The sequence below is a fragment of the Ovis canadensis genome, chromosome 21, assembly GCF_042477335.2.
Source record: "Ovis canadensis isolate MfBH-ARS-UI-01 breed Bighorn chromosome 21, ARS-UI_OviCan_v2, whole genome shotgun sequence".
NCBI classification, from domain to species: domain Eukaryota; kingdom Metazoa; phylum Chordata; class Mammalia; order Artiodactyla; family Bovidae; genus Ovis; species Ovis canadensis.
The window spans coordinates 27,981,800-28,000,762 of record NC_091265.1 but is presented as its reverse complement, the minus strand read 5'-3'; the positions used below and the strand labels follow the sequence as shown (position 1 = coordinate 28,000,762).

General features: G+C 44.1%; 1 protein-coding gene across 14 annotated transcripts in view; it reads right to left on the bottom strand.

Moving 5' to 3' along the window:
• Window positions 1-18,963, bottom strand: part of DLG2 (discs large MAGUK scaffold protein 2) — a 2,361,423-nt gene that overhangs the window by 71,380 nt on the left and 2,271,080 nt on the right. For all 14 annotated transcript variants that reach the window (XM_069564820.1, XM_069564810.1, XM_069564812.1 and 11 more), the window contains one exon: window positions 3,581-3,757. In XM_069564820.1, coding sequence (XP_069420921.1) covers window positions 3,581-3,757 — 177 coding nt within the window. The remainder of the gene's footprint in view (window positions 1-3,580; window positions 3,758-18,963) is intronic.

Below are 18,963 nucleotides of genomic sequence, written 5' to 3'. Positions count from 1 at the left end.
TTTATTCTGAGCTACAGTTGTAAGACGCTGAATGCAGTATAAAATGAGAGTACCTCCTTTAGAAGCCAAGCATTAAAGAGCAGCCCTAGGGAAGGCTCATGACAGGTCTTAAATTGCATTAAGGTAAGTGCACAGGAATGCTTTGTGGGGTATGATTATAAGTGATTTTTATTTCTTCTTGATACTTTTCTAAATTTTCCCATTTTCTACAATGAAATGTGTTACTTTTATAAACACATAAAACAATAATAGTAACATTTTTGGAAAGAGTTACCAACCTAAGGAGAAAATTTAATAGAAATTCATTTACAGCCATAAACACACACACACACATACACACACAGATGAGATGGGCAGTACTGCACTCTTTATGAGCAAGAATGCCAATGTCAACACTAGAGTCATGAGGCACACTTCTCCAGGCCAGCATGGTGGTTAGGATGGTTTTCTCCTAAAATATTTGCTGCTGCTGCTGCTAAGCCGCTTCAGTCGTGCCCGACTCTGTGTGACCCCATACATGGCAGCCCACCAGGCTCTCCTGTCCACGGGATTCTCTAGGCAAGAATACTGGAGTGGGTTGCCATTTCCTTCTCCTAAAATATTTGAGAGAGAGCCAATTCAAGAATGACCTCCAGCAGGCAGAAAATTACCCAGGAGGACTAACACTGAGAATGTTCCTTGGGGGACAGTGATGTGCAATTGAACAAATGAAGGATTATTGACAAGACTGGTTAGAATCACAGAATCTCAGGGTTGGAAAGTGACAGAAAATTATGTAGCTCAGCTGTACCACTCAAAGCTTGCTTCCCTTTAATTATACTTAGTGCCCTTGAATCTTCTATTATCAGAATTATCTAGAGGGTCATACGCACAAATACAGACTCCAGATGGGCTGAATCAGTCACTCTGTGTGTCAGCGTGTGTGAGGGAGAGAGTGGGCGTATCTTAAGTTTCCATAACGTTCCCTTGGTGTCAAAGCTGTTATTCTCATTCACTGTCTTCCCAGGTAACCCATACCATCTCTGCTGCTGCTGCTGCTAAATCGCTTCAGTCGTGTCCGACTCTGTGCGACCCTGTAGATGGCAGCCCACCAGGCTCCCTGTCCCTGGGATTCTCCAGGCAAGAACAATGGAGTGGGTTGCCATTTCCTTCTCCAATGCATGAAGGTGAAAAGTGAAGTTGCTCAGTCATGTCCGACTCTTCACGACCCCATGGACTGCAGCCAATCAGGATCCTCCGCCCATGGGATTTTCCAGGCAAGAGTACTGGAGTGGGGTGCCATTGCCTTCTCCTATACCATCTCTAGGCAGCTCCAACTACTAAAAGAATTTCCTTAAAATTACTTGAAATCTCTTTCCAGACAGGTTTCCTTCTCCACCCCATTTCTACCCATATTCAACAAGATGGCTCCTTCTTCTACAGAACAGCCCTGCAGACAGCTCTGATTAATCACATCAAAGCAAACCAAAATGCTGCTGCCTTATTTTTCAAAAATAAATGGAAGTGGAAAAACAGAATATATACTACTCTTGGGAGTTACTGCTTCAAATTCAGAAAACACAAAAAACTACAAACTCAGAATGTCCTCTCAAAACAACATCAGGTAATTATGCAGGAGCCCAGAGGCTTGGATGGTAAAGAATCTGCCTGCAATGCAAGAGACTTGGGTTCAATTCCCAGGTTGAGAACATCCCCTGGAGTAGGAAATGGCAGACCACTCCAGTATTCTTGCCTGGAGAATTCCATGAACAGAGAAGCCTATGGTCCACGGTGTTGCAAAGAGTCAGATGTGACTGAGGGGCTAACATTTTCACTTGTACTTCCAGTTTAGAGAACTGTCTGCTGGTGGGAGATCCACAGGCCCAAGCTTAGAGGGTGGGGACAGAGACAGTCACGTTGCCCCGCTCTCCTCACATTCACCCTGGGCTGTGTGGCCACCAGCAGGAAAAGATGAGGGACCAGTCTTCTCTGAGGTTCAAATGGTCCACAGTTATTCTTGGGGAGAATTTCTATCTTCCCACTGTGGATGGAGCTACCTCAGTCACTGGGTCACTTTGTGTGCAGCAGCATTTGAATACTCAGTTTCAGGAGGATTTTCTACAAAGGTATTTGGGATGTTTGGATTCGAGGAGGCGAGCCCTTTGTGGCTTGAGAAAAGTTAGTGACTGTTTTGAATAAACATTATTCCTGACTTTGACTTCATACCATCTCATCTCTAGGGAGCAGATCATTTGTTTCTCAGACAGTATCTTGGTGCCAAGAGGATACTCATGGGAAGAAGAGTTCCTTTTTAGTGGTGATGGACAGAAGCTGCTGGGAACAGATGAAGGCCGCAGTTGTTCTGAAGTTTATTGCTGCCTTTCAAGAGCAGAGTTGAGGAAATGCTTAGAAGGGAAAGAACATAATCTTCATTTTCTTTTCTTTTGAACTTTCAGCTGTATATTGGGGTAGCCAATTAACAGGGCTTCCCTGGTGGCTTCTGCATGCCGGAGGCATGGGTTCGATTCCTGGGTCAGGAAGCTCCCCTGGATAGGGAAACGGCAACCCACCCCGGTATTCTTGCCTGGAGGACCCCATGGACAGAGGAGCCTGGAGAGCTGCAGTCCATGGGGCTGCAAACAGTCAGACGCAACTGAGCCCTAACGCTTCACTTCATAGCCGATGAACAACTGTGAGAGTTTCAGGTGAACAGCGAAGGGACTCAGCCATTCATATACTAGAACATAACAGTCTTGACTTAGGAAATATATACAGAACTAAATATCTGAGTGGAAGCTGGTTGGGGTGGCGACCAGGAGTAACTAAAGCTGTAAATAAACCTCTGTAAACCCACTCTTTGGAACTCGCCAGATGTTTAGCAGCTCACAGCTCAAGTATTTAATTTTGTTTTGTTTTTTTCTCCAATGAAACTAGCTTTTAACTTTTTCAAATTGAAGTATAGTTGATTTACAATATTGTGTTAATTTCTGCTGCACAGTGAAGCGGTTCAGTTATACACACATATACATTCTTTTTAAATATTCTTTTCCACAATGGTTTATCATAGGTTAGTGAATATAGTTCTCTGTACTAGACAGGACCTTGTTGTTTATCCTCAAGTATCTGATTCTGGTTTGGAGTTTTTTAAAGTCTTTTCCCATCAATGTTTGGACAGAATACAAAGCCAGAACCTTAGCTTTGAAAATGTTCTATTTTACTTGTCTTTAACCTGGACTTTCTATAAAGTAACCCAGTAAATGATGAACCTCTGAAGTAACCCCTCCAAGTCTGTAAGTCAGCATACAGGCTGATAAGCATACCCCTGACCATATGAAAGCCGGCAAGTTTTAGGAAGGCAGAATAAGCAGATCCTCTTTCTTGCTTTATGCTGTATCATGGTTACCAGTTTGGGTAAAAACCTAACATGAGAAGAGTGAGAATATTTGGTCTGTGTCCCCGACCCCGCTGACAATTTCTGTGCAGACTGACTAACCTACTCAAACACATCCTGGGAACGGTCTGCCACGTCTGCATCTCCCCTCCCCTTCACACCCCCGGGGAGGTGAACAGCAAATCCTCAGGATCGGCAGGGCCTCCTTACCTCCGCTTGCTGGGGATGACCCCCATCTCTTCACTGTCGCCCTCCAGCGTGACCCTTCTGGCTTGCCACCACTCGTCATCAGAGGCGTTGATAACGTGGAGAATATCTCCGTATTTAAAACTAAGTCCTTGACTTGGCAGCCCACTGTCCTTGCTTTTGTCATAGTCAAACATGGCTCTGGAAGAAATGACATAAGAGAACAGTGTTAGGAATCTCTGGCAGCTCAGATCTTGGATTCATCATTTCGATTATTCACTCTTGTCCTGAGAACCCACTGGCTGCTGGGTACCCCCTCCTAGGACTAACCCCTGGAATCCCAGTCAATGATCCCACTGCTTTGGTTACAAATCAAGGTTACTTCTTACTTCTCCTGGAGGTTGCAAGGGCAGCCTATTAGGGCCCTTACCTGGGGTTCTGCTCACTGGTAGATGCCAGACTCCAGGGAGAGGAGAGAGAGGAGGGGGAATGAGGAGTTAGTGTCTAACGGGAAAAGAGTTTTCATTTCAGAAAGGTGAAAAATTCAGGAGATGGATGGTGGTAAGAACTGCACAACAATCTGAATGCACTTAGTGCCTCTGACCTGTACAGTTAAATATGGCTAAAATAGTATGTTTTATATTATGTGACTTTGCCACAATAAAAAAAAATATTAAAAAAAACCCTGGGATACTGCTTCTTGGAGATCGTCACAGACAACAAGGTGACAATGGAAGATGGTAAAGGTAGGTTAGGACCTTACTGAGATTTTTTTCCTCTCTCACTACAATCAAATTTTATAAGTCACTATAAAGAAGGAAATAATGCAGAGAATGATGGGCATCTTTCTGAATGCAGCATTTTGTGTGATGGACAAATCTTCTCAGATGGATCAAACTGCTTCCACAGAATACCAAGCCTACCTCGTCATTGCATTTATCACTCTGAATTGTAATTCTTGCTGTATGTATCATGTTTCCCCACTAAAGAGTCTTTACTGAGACGTTGCTAAGCCTAACACTGCAATATGCACGACTGGTGGGGTAAAGGAGTTGGAAGCAGAATTAAATGATGACCAAGACCTTAGCTCTTGCCCCCGAGCAGCTGACAGTTTGTCTCAAGTCCTACCCTGTCCACCTCTTCCTGTATCTCCCACCAACCATCGCCACACACACACCACCTGCGATTTCCCCGGAGAAGCAGACGTTGCCATGTTCCTGTTTATTTCCCTCTTTGATTCTATTCTAACAATTTCCTTAGAGTGTAGCCACTATGCAAGCAAAGCTAGCTAGACCTGCTGGACAGATTTGTCTAAAATTACTGAGGACTGAGTGTGATTCTTTTTCTTTCTTTTCCCCCATCTCATGAAAGAAACGTCACATCTACTGTTGTGGCAACCCAATTGAGTTGAAGGCATCAGCCCTCAAATACTGCAGGAAAAGCTGAATTACTTGCAACACAGCCCCTTCTTCCATTAACTCTGTACCCAAGTGGTGGAATATGGTGACGGGGGGTGTCTCAGCTCCTAGAATGACTCATTTCCACCTTAACCATCTGCATCTTCCTTACCAAAGACTTCACAAAACCCTCGCCAGGAAAAGGGGGCTGAGAGGAGGCAGAGACCCACTCCTGACTCTGTCACTTCTCTGGCTGGCTGATGAGACGCAAGTTAACATTCCAGAACCACAGCTTTTTAAACGCATAATTAGTCCAATGACTATATTCACATTGAGCTGCTGTGAGCTTTAATGAAATAACATACTGGATGCATCCGGCAGAATACAGTCTAATAGTGGCTAAGAAAACAGACTCAGGGGCCACACTGTTAGGGCTGTGTTCGGGTCCTGGTACTTCTCTCTTACTAGCCATATAGCTGGTAGCCCAGGCACACTCCCAAGTCCCTCTGAGGACTCAGTTCCCCCGTATATAACACAGTGATGCCAGCAATGGAGATAGCAGCGCCTCTATCACGGGATTGTCCTATGGAAGAAACGCTGCCTGAGGTGATGCATGTAAAGCATACACAAAAGTGCCCACACACAGTGACGGTCACTAAGTGACGGTCATTAGTGAACCATACTTCATGGTTCATGAAGTATGAACCGTTGTTGCTGTTGTTATACACCTCCTTTCCCCTCTTGAGTGTATACTTACAAACATCCTTTCTATGGGTTCTACTCTCTGCAAAAACCGACTGGCATACCAGTCCCGAGACTGCATCCCCAAAAAGGCCTGCTTACAAGGACGGCCCTTGGCTGACATTTGGGAACTCAGCTTTTGGGAGGCTTCTTTCCATTTCCTATTAAGAATGGCTTACTGTGCCTAAACTGCTTATAAACAGGATCATTTAGGGTGAACACTTGCCTTTCCTCTGGGAGCCTGGAACTGTGGCAGGTGCCAGGCAGAGAGGGCGCCTGTGTGAGCAGCCCCAAATACGATCCCTGGACACCGAGCCTGTTAGGAGCGTCCCTGGTAGACAACGTTCTACACCCGTTGCCACAATCAGTCGCTGGAGGAATTAAGCCTGTCCTTCCTGACTTCACTGGGAGAGGACTCCTGGAAGCTGGCACCTCGTTTCCTCTGGATTTTCTCTCATGCTCTTTTCCTTTTGCTGAGTTGAGTTTGTATCCACTTTCTGCAATAAGTCATAGCCATGAAGATGAGAGTCCGACAAGCCCTCCCAGTTGGGAGTTGTCTTCAGGACCCCCAACACTCACTCCATAGACTGGAAACCATATTCACATACACTTTCTCATTTGTGCCTCAATCCATTCCCAGAAAGAAAGTACAACGTATACGGTACTTAGTATCCCCTTTTTACAGGTGAGGGTCATACCAGGTGAGGCCCCCTCCAACTAACACAGGACATGTGGCTTAGAGGCAGCAACCTGGGGCTGGAGTGTTGGTCTCTTGGTCCTAACTCCTAGTTCAGTGGTCTCCACCCTGCCCCCTGACCCTACCCCAGTCTGGGAGGTGGTGAAGGTGGTGACAAGGGGGCAAGGATGAGAACCATGATGACAAGCACTATTCATGCCCACGTTAGGGGGCCTGGCCGTTTGTGTTCACTGTCCTACATTTGACATCATAACAACCTGAATGGTAAATATTAGTATCTCTGTTTAATAAATGGGAGAGGAGGTTCAGGAAGTTCAGAAACCTGTCCCAGGTCACAAGTAAATGCATGGTAGAAACTGAACCTAGAATAAGGCCTGACTCCAAAATGCACATCCCTGGTTATTTCATTACAGTGCCCATGACTTGGCTGTACCAGGAAATTCTAATCTTCCCTTCAGAGCTGAACCACCTCTTCTTCCCCAGATCCCTGAAGTTCCCTTATGGCTCAGCTCCTGTCCCTTGTATTCCTTATCTTAAGGTCCCTAAACCTCTAGTTTGGCTCCAGGCTCTTCTGGATGTAAAGTGTGAGGACTGGAGGTAGAAAAGCCATCAGGAAAGCTGGCAGGTGGTGGCCAAGAAGGCAGGCTCTAGGGTTAGACTACTTGGGTTTGCAACTTTTGAACTGTGATCTTAAACAAGGTACTTAACGTCTCTGGGTTTCAAGCTTTTCTTAATTATAAAATGGCACAGTAATAACACCAGCCACCTTGAAGAGCTGTGGTGAGGATTAAATGAAATAATACATGTGAAGTATCGTAACACAGCCTGGCAGTAGCAAGTGCTCAGTAAATGCTAGCTAATACTACTGTGATAATTATTCTGAAAAACGCACTGGGATTTGAATTCCAGTTTCTGGGTCCCAATTGTGCCACTTAGAAGCTGTCTTATGGACTGTGTACAAAGATATCTAAAATTCCTCTGTATCCTCAAGACCTAGTATAGCACTGGGTACAAGGCAGACCTTCAGAAAGATCTATGGGAATATTTTGGATGATCTTTGAAAGCCCCTGGTCACTCAGACTGGTAGAGTCTGGCCTGCAAAGCAGGAGACCTGGGTTTGAGCCCCAGGTTGGGAAGATCCCCTGGAGAAGGGCATGGCAACCCACTCCAGTATTCTTGCCTAAAGAATTCCATGGACAGAGAAGCCTGGTGGGCTACAGTCCATGGGATCGCAGAGTCCAACGCAACTGAGCGACTAACACTTTTGCTTTGAAAGCTCCATTTCTTTCAAGTCTCAGTGTCCCGGTCTGTAAGGGGAGGGCAGCAGAAACCAATCCCAGAGGTCCTCAGCAGCCGACCCACTCATTCTACCGAGCTCCATTCTTGTCCCAAGTTGTCTTTCCAAGAAAACATTTACTTACTTGGCTGCGCTGAGTCTTAGTTGCAACATGTGGGATCTTTGGTTGTGGCATGGGAACTCTTAGTTGCAGCATGTGGGATCTAGTTCCCTGACCAGGGATTGAACCTGGACCTGCATTGGGAGCACGGAATCTTAGCCACTGGACCACCAGGGAAGTTCCCCCAAGTATTCCTGAGGGGGGGATTTCCCACCCTTGGGATCAGCAACACGCTCCATGAGTTCTATTATCTTGGACAAACTGCCTCTCTAGGATCCCACTGATTCAGACTCACCAGGTCCCTAAAAACAAGCAGCTGACACATTTCAGCAGCTCCTGGCTCCTTAGGATATGAATGGATCATCACATCTGAGGAAGAGGCTACAGTGCCCTGTCACCTATTTTAAAAAGCGATAAGCTGCTTTTAATTTGCTTTATGTGCTAATTCATCACAGCAACTTTTATAAAATGCCATTAAGACACACACTTTCCACCCAGGGTGCTTTTAACAAGTTCATTAGACAAGTGGAATTAGACATGAATAATGCAACGGCTCTCCCATCCCTCCCGCCCCTCCTGCATTTCAACACATGGCGGCCCCTTGCCCATCGGGGAAGTGTAGGCAGGGAGGGGTGAAGCAGATGCTTGTCCTCATGGCCAGCCAACCTGGCTGTGGAGACCTAGGTACCAGACCGAAATTGTGCTTAAGGGTCCCACAATGTGCTGCTACTGCTGCTGCTAAGTTGCTTCAGTTATGTCTGACTCTATGCGACCCCACAGACGGCAGCCCACCAGGCTCTGCCATCCCTGGGATTCTCCAGGCAAGAGCACTGGAGTGGGTTGCCATTTCCTTCTCCAATGCATGAAAGTGAAAAGTGAAAGTGAAGTCGCTTAGTTGTGTCCGACTCTTCGTGACCCCATGGACTGCAGCCTACCAGGCTCCTCTGTCCATGGGATTTTCCATGCAAGAGTACTGGAGTGGGTTGACATTGCCTTCTCCACCACAATGTGCTAAAGACATTCTATTCATTGTCTCCCTCAATTTGCTAGGTTTGAGCCAGCATACCAGTTACACACCAAGCTTTGGAGAAAGGAAAGGTCTGGGTGTTAAAGTCCCAACTCTGTCATTGCTAGTTGTAAATTTTAGCTCTGTGGCTTAACCTCTTGGATGACCTCTTAACCAGAGATGACCATTCTCTCATTGATCAAATGCAGATAAACGATGGCACGAACTCACAAGACCATTATGGAGATACTGCTATGGCATGGTGCCTGTAAAGTTCCCAAGACCTGCACAGAATGAATCCCCTTCATTATTATTTCTGTTAACAATCCTGCCATGTAAGCGTTTTGGATCTCATGAAAGAAATGAGAGTCAAAGAGCTGAAATGAAAAAAAGCTAGTAAGTGGCAGAATCAGGGTTTAAACAAGACAGATGTGTCTGAATCAAAAGCCTGTGCTCTGACTGCAGAATTCAGCTTGGAGCTCCTGATCAGGAATGCAGTACTTAGATCTCATCCCCAAAGATTTCATGATCAATGGATGATCGCCTTGACGCTGACACTGTGGACTAGACATCAGGAGACAGGCGCATGTAGATTACTGAGCACACACTCAGTTCTCACGCTGCCCTGCAATGTGTGTTTTAGCCTTGTGCTGCAGATGAGGAAACAAACTTCGATAAATTAAGCAACATGTCCAGGGGTACATGAGCTATCAAGGTGGGTTTCAGCTGTTATGCCCTATGCCTTTGTTCTTTAAGATGCTTTGGGGAAATAAGGTAAATTGACATGTGGCTGATGTTTATGTGTCTCATTGCAGGTCACTCTGGGGCATCTTCCTCATCAACCCCCAAGCTCCTTCCCTGAGAGTTAAGTGTCCTTCTCGCATACTCTGATCTCATTCTGCTTTGTGCTTTTTAACATTTGCAAATTCTATTTTGCATGAGCATGGGGATGGGGAAGGTTCACATTCTTCCTAGCCCCAGAATCTACCCCATAAGAGAGGATCAAGAAAAGTTATTTTCTGTCATTCAGTCTTTCACCTATGCCTGCCACAGGTAATTCTTTTTTTTTTCAGAAGTTTTTATTTATTTTTTTTCAAATCTTAATACATTTATTTTTTATAAATTTATTTATTTTAATTGGAGGCTAATTACTTTACAATATTATATTGGTTTTGCCATACATCAACATGACTCTGCCACGGGTGTACACGTGTTCCTCATCCTGAACCCCCCTCCCTCCTCCCTCCCTGTACCATCCCTCTGGGTCATCCCAGTGCACCAGCCCCAAGCATCCTGTATCCTGCATCAAACCTGAACTGGTGATTTGTTTCTTATATTATATTATACATGTTTCAGTGCCATTCTCCCAAATCATTCCACCCTCTCCCTCTCCCACAGAGTTCAAAAGACTGTTCTATACATCTGAGTCTCTTTTGCTGTCTTACATACAGGGTTATCGTCACCATCTTTCTAAATTTCATATATATGTTAGTATACTATATTGGTGTTTTTCTTTCTGGCTTACTTCACACTGTATAATAGGCTCCAGTTTCATCCACCTCATTAGAACTGATTCAAATGTATTCTTTTTAATGGCTGAGTAATACTCCACTGTGTATACGTATCACAGCTTTCTTATCCATTCATCTGCTGATGGACATCTAGGTTGCTTCCATGTCCTGGCTATTATAAACAGTGCTGCAATGAACATTGGGGTACATGTGTCTCTTTCAATTCCGGTTTCCTCGGTGTGTATGCCCAGCAGTGGGATTGCTGGGTCATAAGGCAGTTCTAGTTCCAGTTTTCTAAGGAATCTCCACACTGTTCTCCATAGTGGCTGTACTAGTTTGCATTTCCACCAACAGTGTAAGAGGGTTCCTTTTTCTCCACACCCTCTCTAGCATATATTGCTTGTAGACTTTTGGATCGCAGCCATTCTGACTGGTGTGAAATGGTACCTCATTGTGGTTTTGATTTGCATTTTTGATAATGAGTGATGTTGAGCATCTTTTCATGTGTTTGTTGGCCATCCGTATGTCTTCTTTGGAGAAATGTCTATTTAGTTATTTGGCCCATTTTTTGATTGGGTCATTTATTTTTCTGGACTTGAGCTGCAGGAGTTGCTTGCATAGGTAATTCTTAAAATTCAATAGTTCACTTGCTTTCCCGTAAAGGCCTGGGCAGTTGGAAATAACAGGTGAGGAAGGCCTGAGTGACACCCAGCATGGGCCTTCCTGGCTTTTGTAGGAAATGACAAACATATGTGCACCATTCCTGTCTCTCAAGTCAGAGCATATCCATCCTGGGTGGAGGGTTACATGCAGCTCTGTACCAATGACTTCTCGCATCTCCTTGAGGAGCCATACACCACCCCTGTGGATGAGTCATCATGCCCAAACTTAGCTCTCTCAAGGGCACTTATTCTGTCATCCATCTGAATACTAAACTTCCCCCAGTAAAAACGGTGGTGAGAACCACCACCAAAATTGGTCTAGTGGATAGGAACAAGCTAGCCTCTGCCAACCCTTGTTAAGAGGCCATTGACCATGATGCTGCTGTTTATTGAATGGCTGCTGGGCACACAGTAAACCTACAACATGTCACGTGCTGTTCTGGGTATTTATTATCTGTGATTCAAAAGATAACCCTTAAGAGTTTGGAACGGTCATGTACACACTGTAATATTTAAAATAGATAACCAACAAGGACATACTCTATAGCACAGGAAACTCTTCTCAATGTTATGTGGCAGCCTGGATAGGAGGGGGTTTTGGGGGAGGATGGATACATGCATATGTATGGCTGAGTCCCCTGTTCACCTGAAACTATCACATCATTGTTAATTGGCTATACCCCAGTACAAAATATAAGCTTAAAAAAAAAAAAGGCCACTTAAAATGCAAGCGTTGTTCCCATTTTACAGAAGGGAAATACATTCTATGCCATGGACTGTGGTATCGCATGGGTTATACCACTTAATCACTAATAACCTAGTAAGGCAGGTTTATGTTCTTTAAAGAGACTCTTCAACATGCCAGTGTTTCCTTTTATGTGAGGGGGCTATTGGGAAAATGCCAATCTCTACTGGACCCAAGGCACCAGGCAGTCACTGTCATGACGGAAGATGGAACTAATTGGGCACCAACCAGAGGTCCTCACAGTCTGGGCTTCTGCACAGCAGTGGCATTTTGATCATGATGAGGGAGGAAGCATCATTTCCGGGGGCAACAACTCTCTGTCTCTCTGTTTCTCCTGAGTCTCCTGCGCTCCCAGTTCCCCAAGGGATGTGGCATGAGCCGATTTCACATGTCTGGAGGTCTGCAAGTTGATCATTTCAGACAACTTATCATCAGAGTCTCCAGGAAGAGGGCCCATTCCAGGCTGCCTTCTCTACCAGGGTGTCCTATCATCTGTCAGGTTGGTTTACACAGCAGCACTGACCGACAGGCCCCCCATCGGAGGGAAGCAGAGGCAAATCTGTACCTGCACAAAGGCAGGCTCGACAGACCACAGCGAATGGCACTTCAGTTTTCAGGGCTGGGTGAGGCGGAAAAGATTAATCACCTTAAAACCACTGTCTTTTCCCCCAAATGCCATCAGCTGGCTACTCAGCAAATGAAATATGGGAAAGAAGAACATGACTAGGATGAATAGTTCACGTTTTATGACAGTTCTAAGAGCTCTTTATGTTCTGGCCTTGGTTTGTCAGACCGAGATATATTAATCAAGATATTCAGAAAGGCTGACAAAGCCCCAACTGTAGCCTTTTATTTCTGATCTGACCTAAAAACGCAGAGCAAACTTTGGTATCTACTTTTTAGGGCCTTAGTGTCACAAATTAGTAAGCTTGCAGTGTATGTGTGCTAAGTCACTTCAGTTGTGTCCAACTCTGTGCGACCCTATGGGCTATAACCTGCCAGGCTCTTCTGGTTGTGGGACCTCCAGGCAAGAATACTGGAGTGGATTGCCATGGAAGAGAAAAAGAATATCCTGATTTGGAATTTCTTTATTGCTGATACACAATTATCATCTAAATATTTAAATTTATATACAGAATACTTAAATTTATATGTCAAGATAGTGAGACCTCACATAGTCCTAAGTTCAAATAGTGGCTCTGCCAGCTAAGCAGCCATGTGATTTTCATGTCTGTACCTCCATCTCCAGAGGTATAAAATAAAGGGCAAGAATCCTTATCCAACAGAGTCCTTAAGAGAATTACATGTGTCAGACTCTCAGTACTCACTAAGAGCTCTATGTTTGTTCACTGAGTTTAAAATCTAATCTTCTTCCCTGTAAATTCCACCCCTCTTCTAGTGTTGCTCATTGGAGTGTAAGTAAAGCAATCCTACCTCTGCTTTCTAAAAACACTTTCTAAGTATTTACTGATTGACAAGTGACACCAGCTGATGTGATGCTGGGCTTAGAAGAGGGTGTTGGACAAAGTTCATTTCTCTCATGAGCAGATGGAAAAGGGGAGAAAGACATCCAAGAATAGTCCATACAGCTACCCCCAATCCTTAGTGGTAGTTTATCTGGATCAGTGATGAAATTAACATACCATAAAACCAGACTCCTGGATAATGACTTCAGCTCCACCAATACTGAGTTTCTTTGTTTATGAACTTCAGAAAACTGTGGAAACTACCAGACTAGATTGAAGCAAGAGAAAATCTGGAGTTAGGGAAAACTTCACCTCAAAATCTCATATATATCCATAAAGGCCCACATTATCATCTATTCAGAGAGGGCAGTTAGAGATGACAGAAGATGGTTCCTTACTCACCTGGGGAAAAACACTGAGTTCAGGATTGATTTAATTTACATGCCTGAGATAATAGTCATTTAAATATTAAAAGCAACATTATTTACACAGTGCCTATTATGTGCCAATCATTGTTTTTTGCTGAGGACTCAGAAATACACAAGAGGCTTGCTTCCTGTCCTCATGGAACTTAATATTTGGTTGAGGATACCTGTAAGGGGTGGGCTTCCCTGGTGGCTCAGAGAGTAAAGAATCTGCTTGCAATGAGGAAGACTAGGGATTGAACTCCAGCCGATCCCCTGGAGAAGGGAATGGCAATCCACTCCAGTATTCTTGCCTAGAGAATTCCATGGACAGAGGAGCCTGGTGGGCTACAGTTCATGGGATTGCAAAGAGTTGGACATAACTGAGCAACTAACACTTTCATTTTTCATGAGTATGGGGTATATTCATTCGGCTACTCATTTATTCATTCAGCAAATATTTATTGAACATGTACCAACGATGATTCTAGGAACTCGGGGTCTATCGGTGAATGAAAACAAGACAAAATTTCATGACTTCATGGAGCTTATATTCTAGTAAGAGAAGATGGGCAAAATACAATAAACCTAATAAATAATCAAAGAGTATATTAAGTTAGGAGTAGCTAATTAGTGACAGAATAAGTTAAAAATAGAGCAAATTAAGGGGTATCAGGATTTTGAGATGGGGAAGAATTGTGGTGGTGGTTAAGGCTGCATTTATAAATAGGGAGCTCATTTTATCTTTGACAAAGGAAGCAAAAATAAAAAAATGGAGAAAAGACAGTCTCTTCAACAAGTGATGCTGGGAAAACTGGTCAGCTATGTGTAAAAGAATGAAACTAGAACACTTTACACAAAAATATCTCAAAATGGATTAAAGACCTAAATGTAAGACCAAAAACTATAAAACTTTTAGAGGAAAACATAGGCAGAACACTGCCTGATATAAATCAAAGCAAGACCCTCTATGACTCACCTCCCAGAGTAATGGAAATAAAAATAAACAAAAGGGACCTAATTAAAAGCCTATGCACAATGAAGGAAACTATAAACAAGGTGAAAAACAGAGCCCTTAGAATTGGAGAAAATAATAGCATCTGAAACAAATGACAAAGAATTAGTCTCCAAAATATACAAGCAGCTCATGCAGCTCAATACCAGAAAAACAAACAACCCAATCAAAAAGTGGGAAAAAGACCTAAACAGACATTTCTACAGATGGCTAACAAACACATGAAAAGATGCTCAACATACTCATTATTAGAGAAATGCAAACCAAAACCACAATGAGGTATCATCTCATGCCAGGCAGAATGGTCATCGTCAAAAAGTCTACAAGCAATAAATGCTGGAGAGGGTGTGGAGAAAAGGGAACCCTCTTACACTGTTGGTGGAAATGCAAACTAGTACAGCCACTATGGAGAACAGTGTGGAGATTCCTTAAAAAACTGGAAATAGAACTGCCTTATGACCCAGCAATCCCACTGCTGGGCATACACACCGAGGAAACCAGAATTGAAAGAAACATGTGTACCCCAGTGTTCACTGTAGCACTATTTGCAATAGCTAGGACATACAAGCAACCATTGGCAGACAGATGGATAAGGAAGTTGTAGTACATATATACAATGGAATATTACTCAGATATAAAAAGGAATGCCCTTGAGTCAGTTCTAATGAGGTGGATGAACCTAGAGCATATTGAACGGAGTGAAGTAAATCAGAAAGAGAAAGACAAATACTGTATATTTACTCATATATATGGAATTTAGAAAGACGATACCAATGATCCTACGTGTAGGGCAGCAAAGGAGACACAGATGTCAAGAACAGACTTTGGACTCTCTGGGAGAAGCCGAGGGTGCGCTGGTTTGAGAGAGCAGCACTGAAACGTGGACATTGCCACATGTGAAGCAGATGACCGGTACAAGCTTGATGCGTGAAGCAGGCGCCCAAAGCTGGTGCTCAGGGACAACCTGGGGTGGGGCGGGGGTGGGCAGGGAGGAAGGAGAGGGGTTCAGGATTGGGGGACACATGTGTACCTGTGGCCGAGTCATGTCGATGTATAGCAAAAGCCTTCACAATATTGCAGTTATTTTACAATTAAAATAATTTAAAAAATAATAAATAAATAGGGTGCTCAAGGTAGGGCTCGTTGAGAAAAACATCTGAGGGGAGGCTTGATGAAGACAAAGGAGTTGGTCAAGCTGGGGCCTGAGGAAAGTGTTCTAAGAAGAAACACCCGGTGCAAAGGCCCTAAACCTTGTTAAAATCGGGCATAATAGGCAATATCCTGAGAATTACTGTGAGGTGCAACAGGATGTCCGAGCAGGAACCCCCAGCATGTGTTCAGAAAGGAATTCATGAACAAAGGAATGATTCCCCCAGATCTATCAGCCAAGACTTGGCAGCAGCCCACCCCCCCCCACCCCCAGCTGAGCAGGCATGTCCCTAACAGGAACCCCGCTGCGGTAACAGTGATCTCACGTCCTGAAGACTCTACTTTCTTCCCTGAGCCTCTCCACTTGTGGATCTCTCCTGGGAAGCAAGCACATGAGCTGGGCCATGGAAGAGCCTCCCGTCTTCTCTGGGATACATTCTACTACAACTCACACACTGCAGATGGAATTTTTCAGCCAAGAATTTTTCTTAACGTTGTTCAAAAAGTTGAAGCATTAACCGAATACAAAGAAATAAGCATAAAATCATTCAACGAATTTCAATCTAGTCTTTGAGACTCGTGACTTTCCTGGAAACCCTCTGAGCTTATCCATTCCCCTCTCTGTGCCAGGCTGCAACCTTGTACCCTGTCATCTTCCTGCACTTAGCAGGTGGCATCTTAGTTGATTGGCCCAGGAGCCTATGTCCCTGCTGGACAGCTCAGCCCCTCAGGGTTAGGACAGTGTCTCTTTTGTCTTTGTGTCTCTCCCACAGAGCACAGAGGAGGAGGTGTTCACAACAGGAGGCTACATTGAACTGCATCGAATTTGAAACCCACATTCTGTGATCCTGGGAGCGTGACTTCACCTCTTTGGGTTGCTTCATGTGTAAAATGGGATTTAAAATACTGTATTTTATTACTTTTAAGATGCACCCTTTTTTCATCCTCATATCTCAAAAGTTAGGATGTATCCTACCATCAATGCCACCTTGCATCCATAACTTAATGGACAGTGTCTTTGCTTTCTTTGTGACACACACGTGCGTCTTACAATCAGTGACAGTGAATTCAGCGAGATTCACTGAAACGTGGTAGGAACCATCTGACAGTTGTGAGAACTGATGAATTAAGGATGAAAGGCCCTCCATATCAGTATATGCACATATATACACATATTTATCGCTACTGTGTTGTTATTTATCATGGGTCAGGTAGGGTCACCCTGCCTTTCTCTCTTCTTCCTGTACACATTTGCAAACCCCTGTGGTACTCTCTGCTCAATGACTGCAAAGTGCTGACAGGCCAAATACTGTGCCATAGCCTGACTTGCTCAGGAAGTTCTTTTCAGCAGTTCTGCTTAATTGAATGAAACGTCTACAGGGAATGTCCCAGCTTTGGCCGGTAGTGCAGGAATTTAGGGAAGGAAAAAGGAACTAACAATATAGAGAATATTAGTGTTTATACTTTTAGTATTTATAGATTCTGTGAATATTGTTAGAATTTATTTCAGCAGCACAAGCTTTTAACTTTAGCGCTGAAGTCTCCATGCTAGAGCATTTTCCGTGCACTGCATGTTAAGTTACTCATTCATTCATCTATTGAACACCTACTACACACCAGGCACCAGGATAATGGAAAGTACTGGCTAGATCTGGGAGACTTCTCAGCTGTACCATCTACTTGCTCTGTGGCTATCTATAGTCAGGGTCCTTAAATTCTGTTTCTTATTGGGTGAAGACTAATTTCTGCCTGCCATGGGCTGAACGTTTGTGTCCCCAACAAAACGTGTATGTTGAAAACTTACCCTCCAAAGCGGGTCCTTTGTGGGGTGATTAGAATTAGATATGGTCATGAGAGTGGATTAGCACCCTTAAAAGTCATGAGAGATTTTGCTTTTTCTTTCTTTCTCTACCATACAAGGATATGATGACAAATTAGCAAATTGAAACCTGGAAGAGGGCCTTCAACTGGGCTGGTGCCCTGATTTCAGACTTCCAGTCTCCTTTCCTCTGATGTTGATAAGTCTGTGGTTCTTTGTTGCAGCAGCTTGAACTGACTAAAGACACTCCCTATTAGACGCTGTTGGGTTGAAATGAGGTAACATATGCAAAACACCATACTACAATATGGTGTCTCGTGCAGGAAACTGCAAGAATAATATGTACTGGCACAGAAAACTATGTTACAACTCAACTTTTATGGGGTGAAGTACCATTTTTCATTTTTAGTATCAATTTATCTATTTAACACTTATCTGGCTCTTCCTAAGTGACAGGCCTGGGGCTTGTGCTTCTATTGGAATTATGCAGGAGAGGCGTTTCCTGCGGGCCAGTGTTGGGCGATGGCTTGCTTTTCCTAAAGCTTTTCTCATTCCATTTGGTAAAGCAATCAGAGAGTCCTGTGGAACTGCTCTAAAACAGTCAACACACACAACTTTTAGATTGCGATGCCATGCATTCGTTCCAGCCACAGTTAATAAACACCTATTACGTGCCAGGCATTATACTAAGTACTGGGGTTTTAGCGGTGAACAAGTAAAACAAGGTGCTCCTATGAAACTGAGGAAAGACAGATGTGAAAGAAATAATCACCAGTATGATACATCTTAAAAAGCAGATGGGCAAATAACCCATGAGAGTAGTCAGTGGAGAGAAACAGCCTACTCTGGGGAGAATGGGTTAGGCAGGCTTCCAGGAGGAACTGTCTAACCTGAGACCTGCAGGATGAGCAGAGGTAGGCGGAGGGAACAGGCATCCAGGCACTCCCGAGGAAGATAGAGCAGCAGGGAGCCTGAAGGAAGACAATGTCCTGGATGGCCCAAAATGAGACCAGAGAGCAAAGGAGAGGCTGGGACCCAGAGGGACCTTGTGAAACACACTTTCTCCTCTTCTAGGTATCGGGAGGCCGTTAGAGAATTTAAAAGGATTGAGTTGATCAGATAGGCACTGGAAACATCTTTCTGGATGTAAAGTGGAAAGTGGGTCAGGCAGAAGCACACTGGGCAAGCGTCGATGCTGAGACCCTGGGAGCAGGCTGAGGGAGTAATCCAAGGATGATGCCTTGACCAGGGTGGGCAGGGGTTCCAGATGTTTACTTTGGCCAGAATCTGTCTGTCTGTCCATCTCGCTCACTGCAATCTACGTGCAAAGCTTTATTACCAGAATAAAAAACTTTTTTTTTTTCCTGTGAAAGAAGGCTTCTGGAAACCTAATAATTA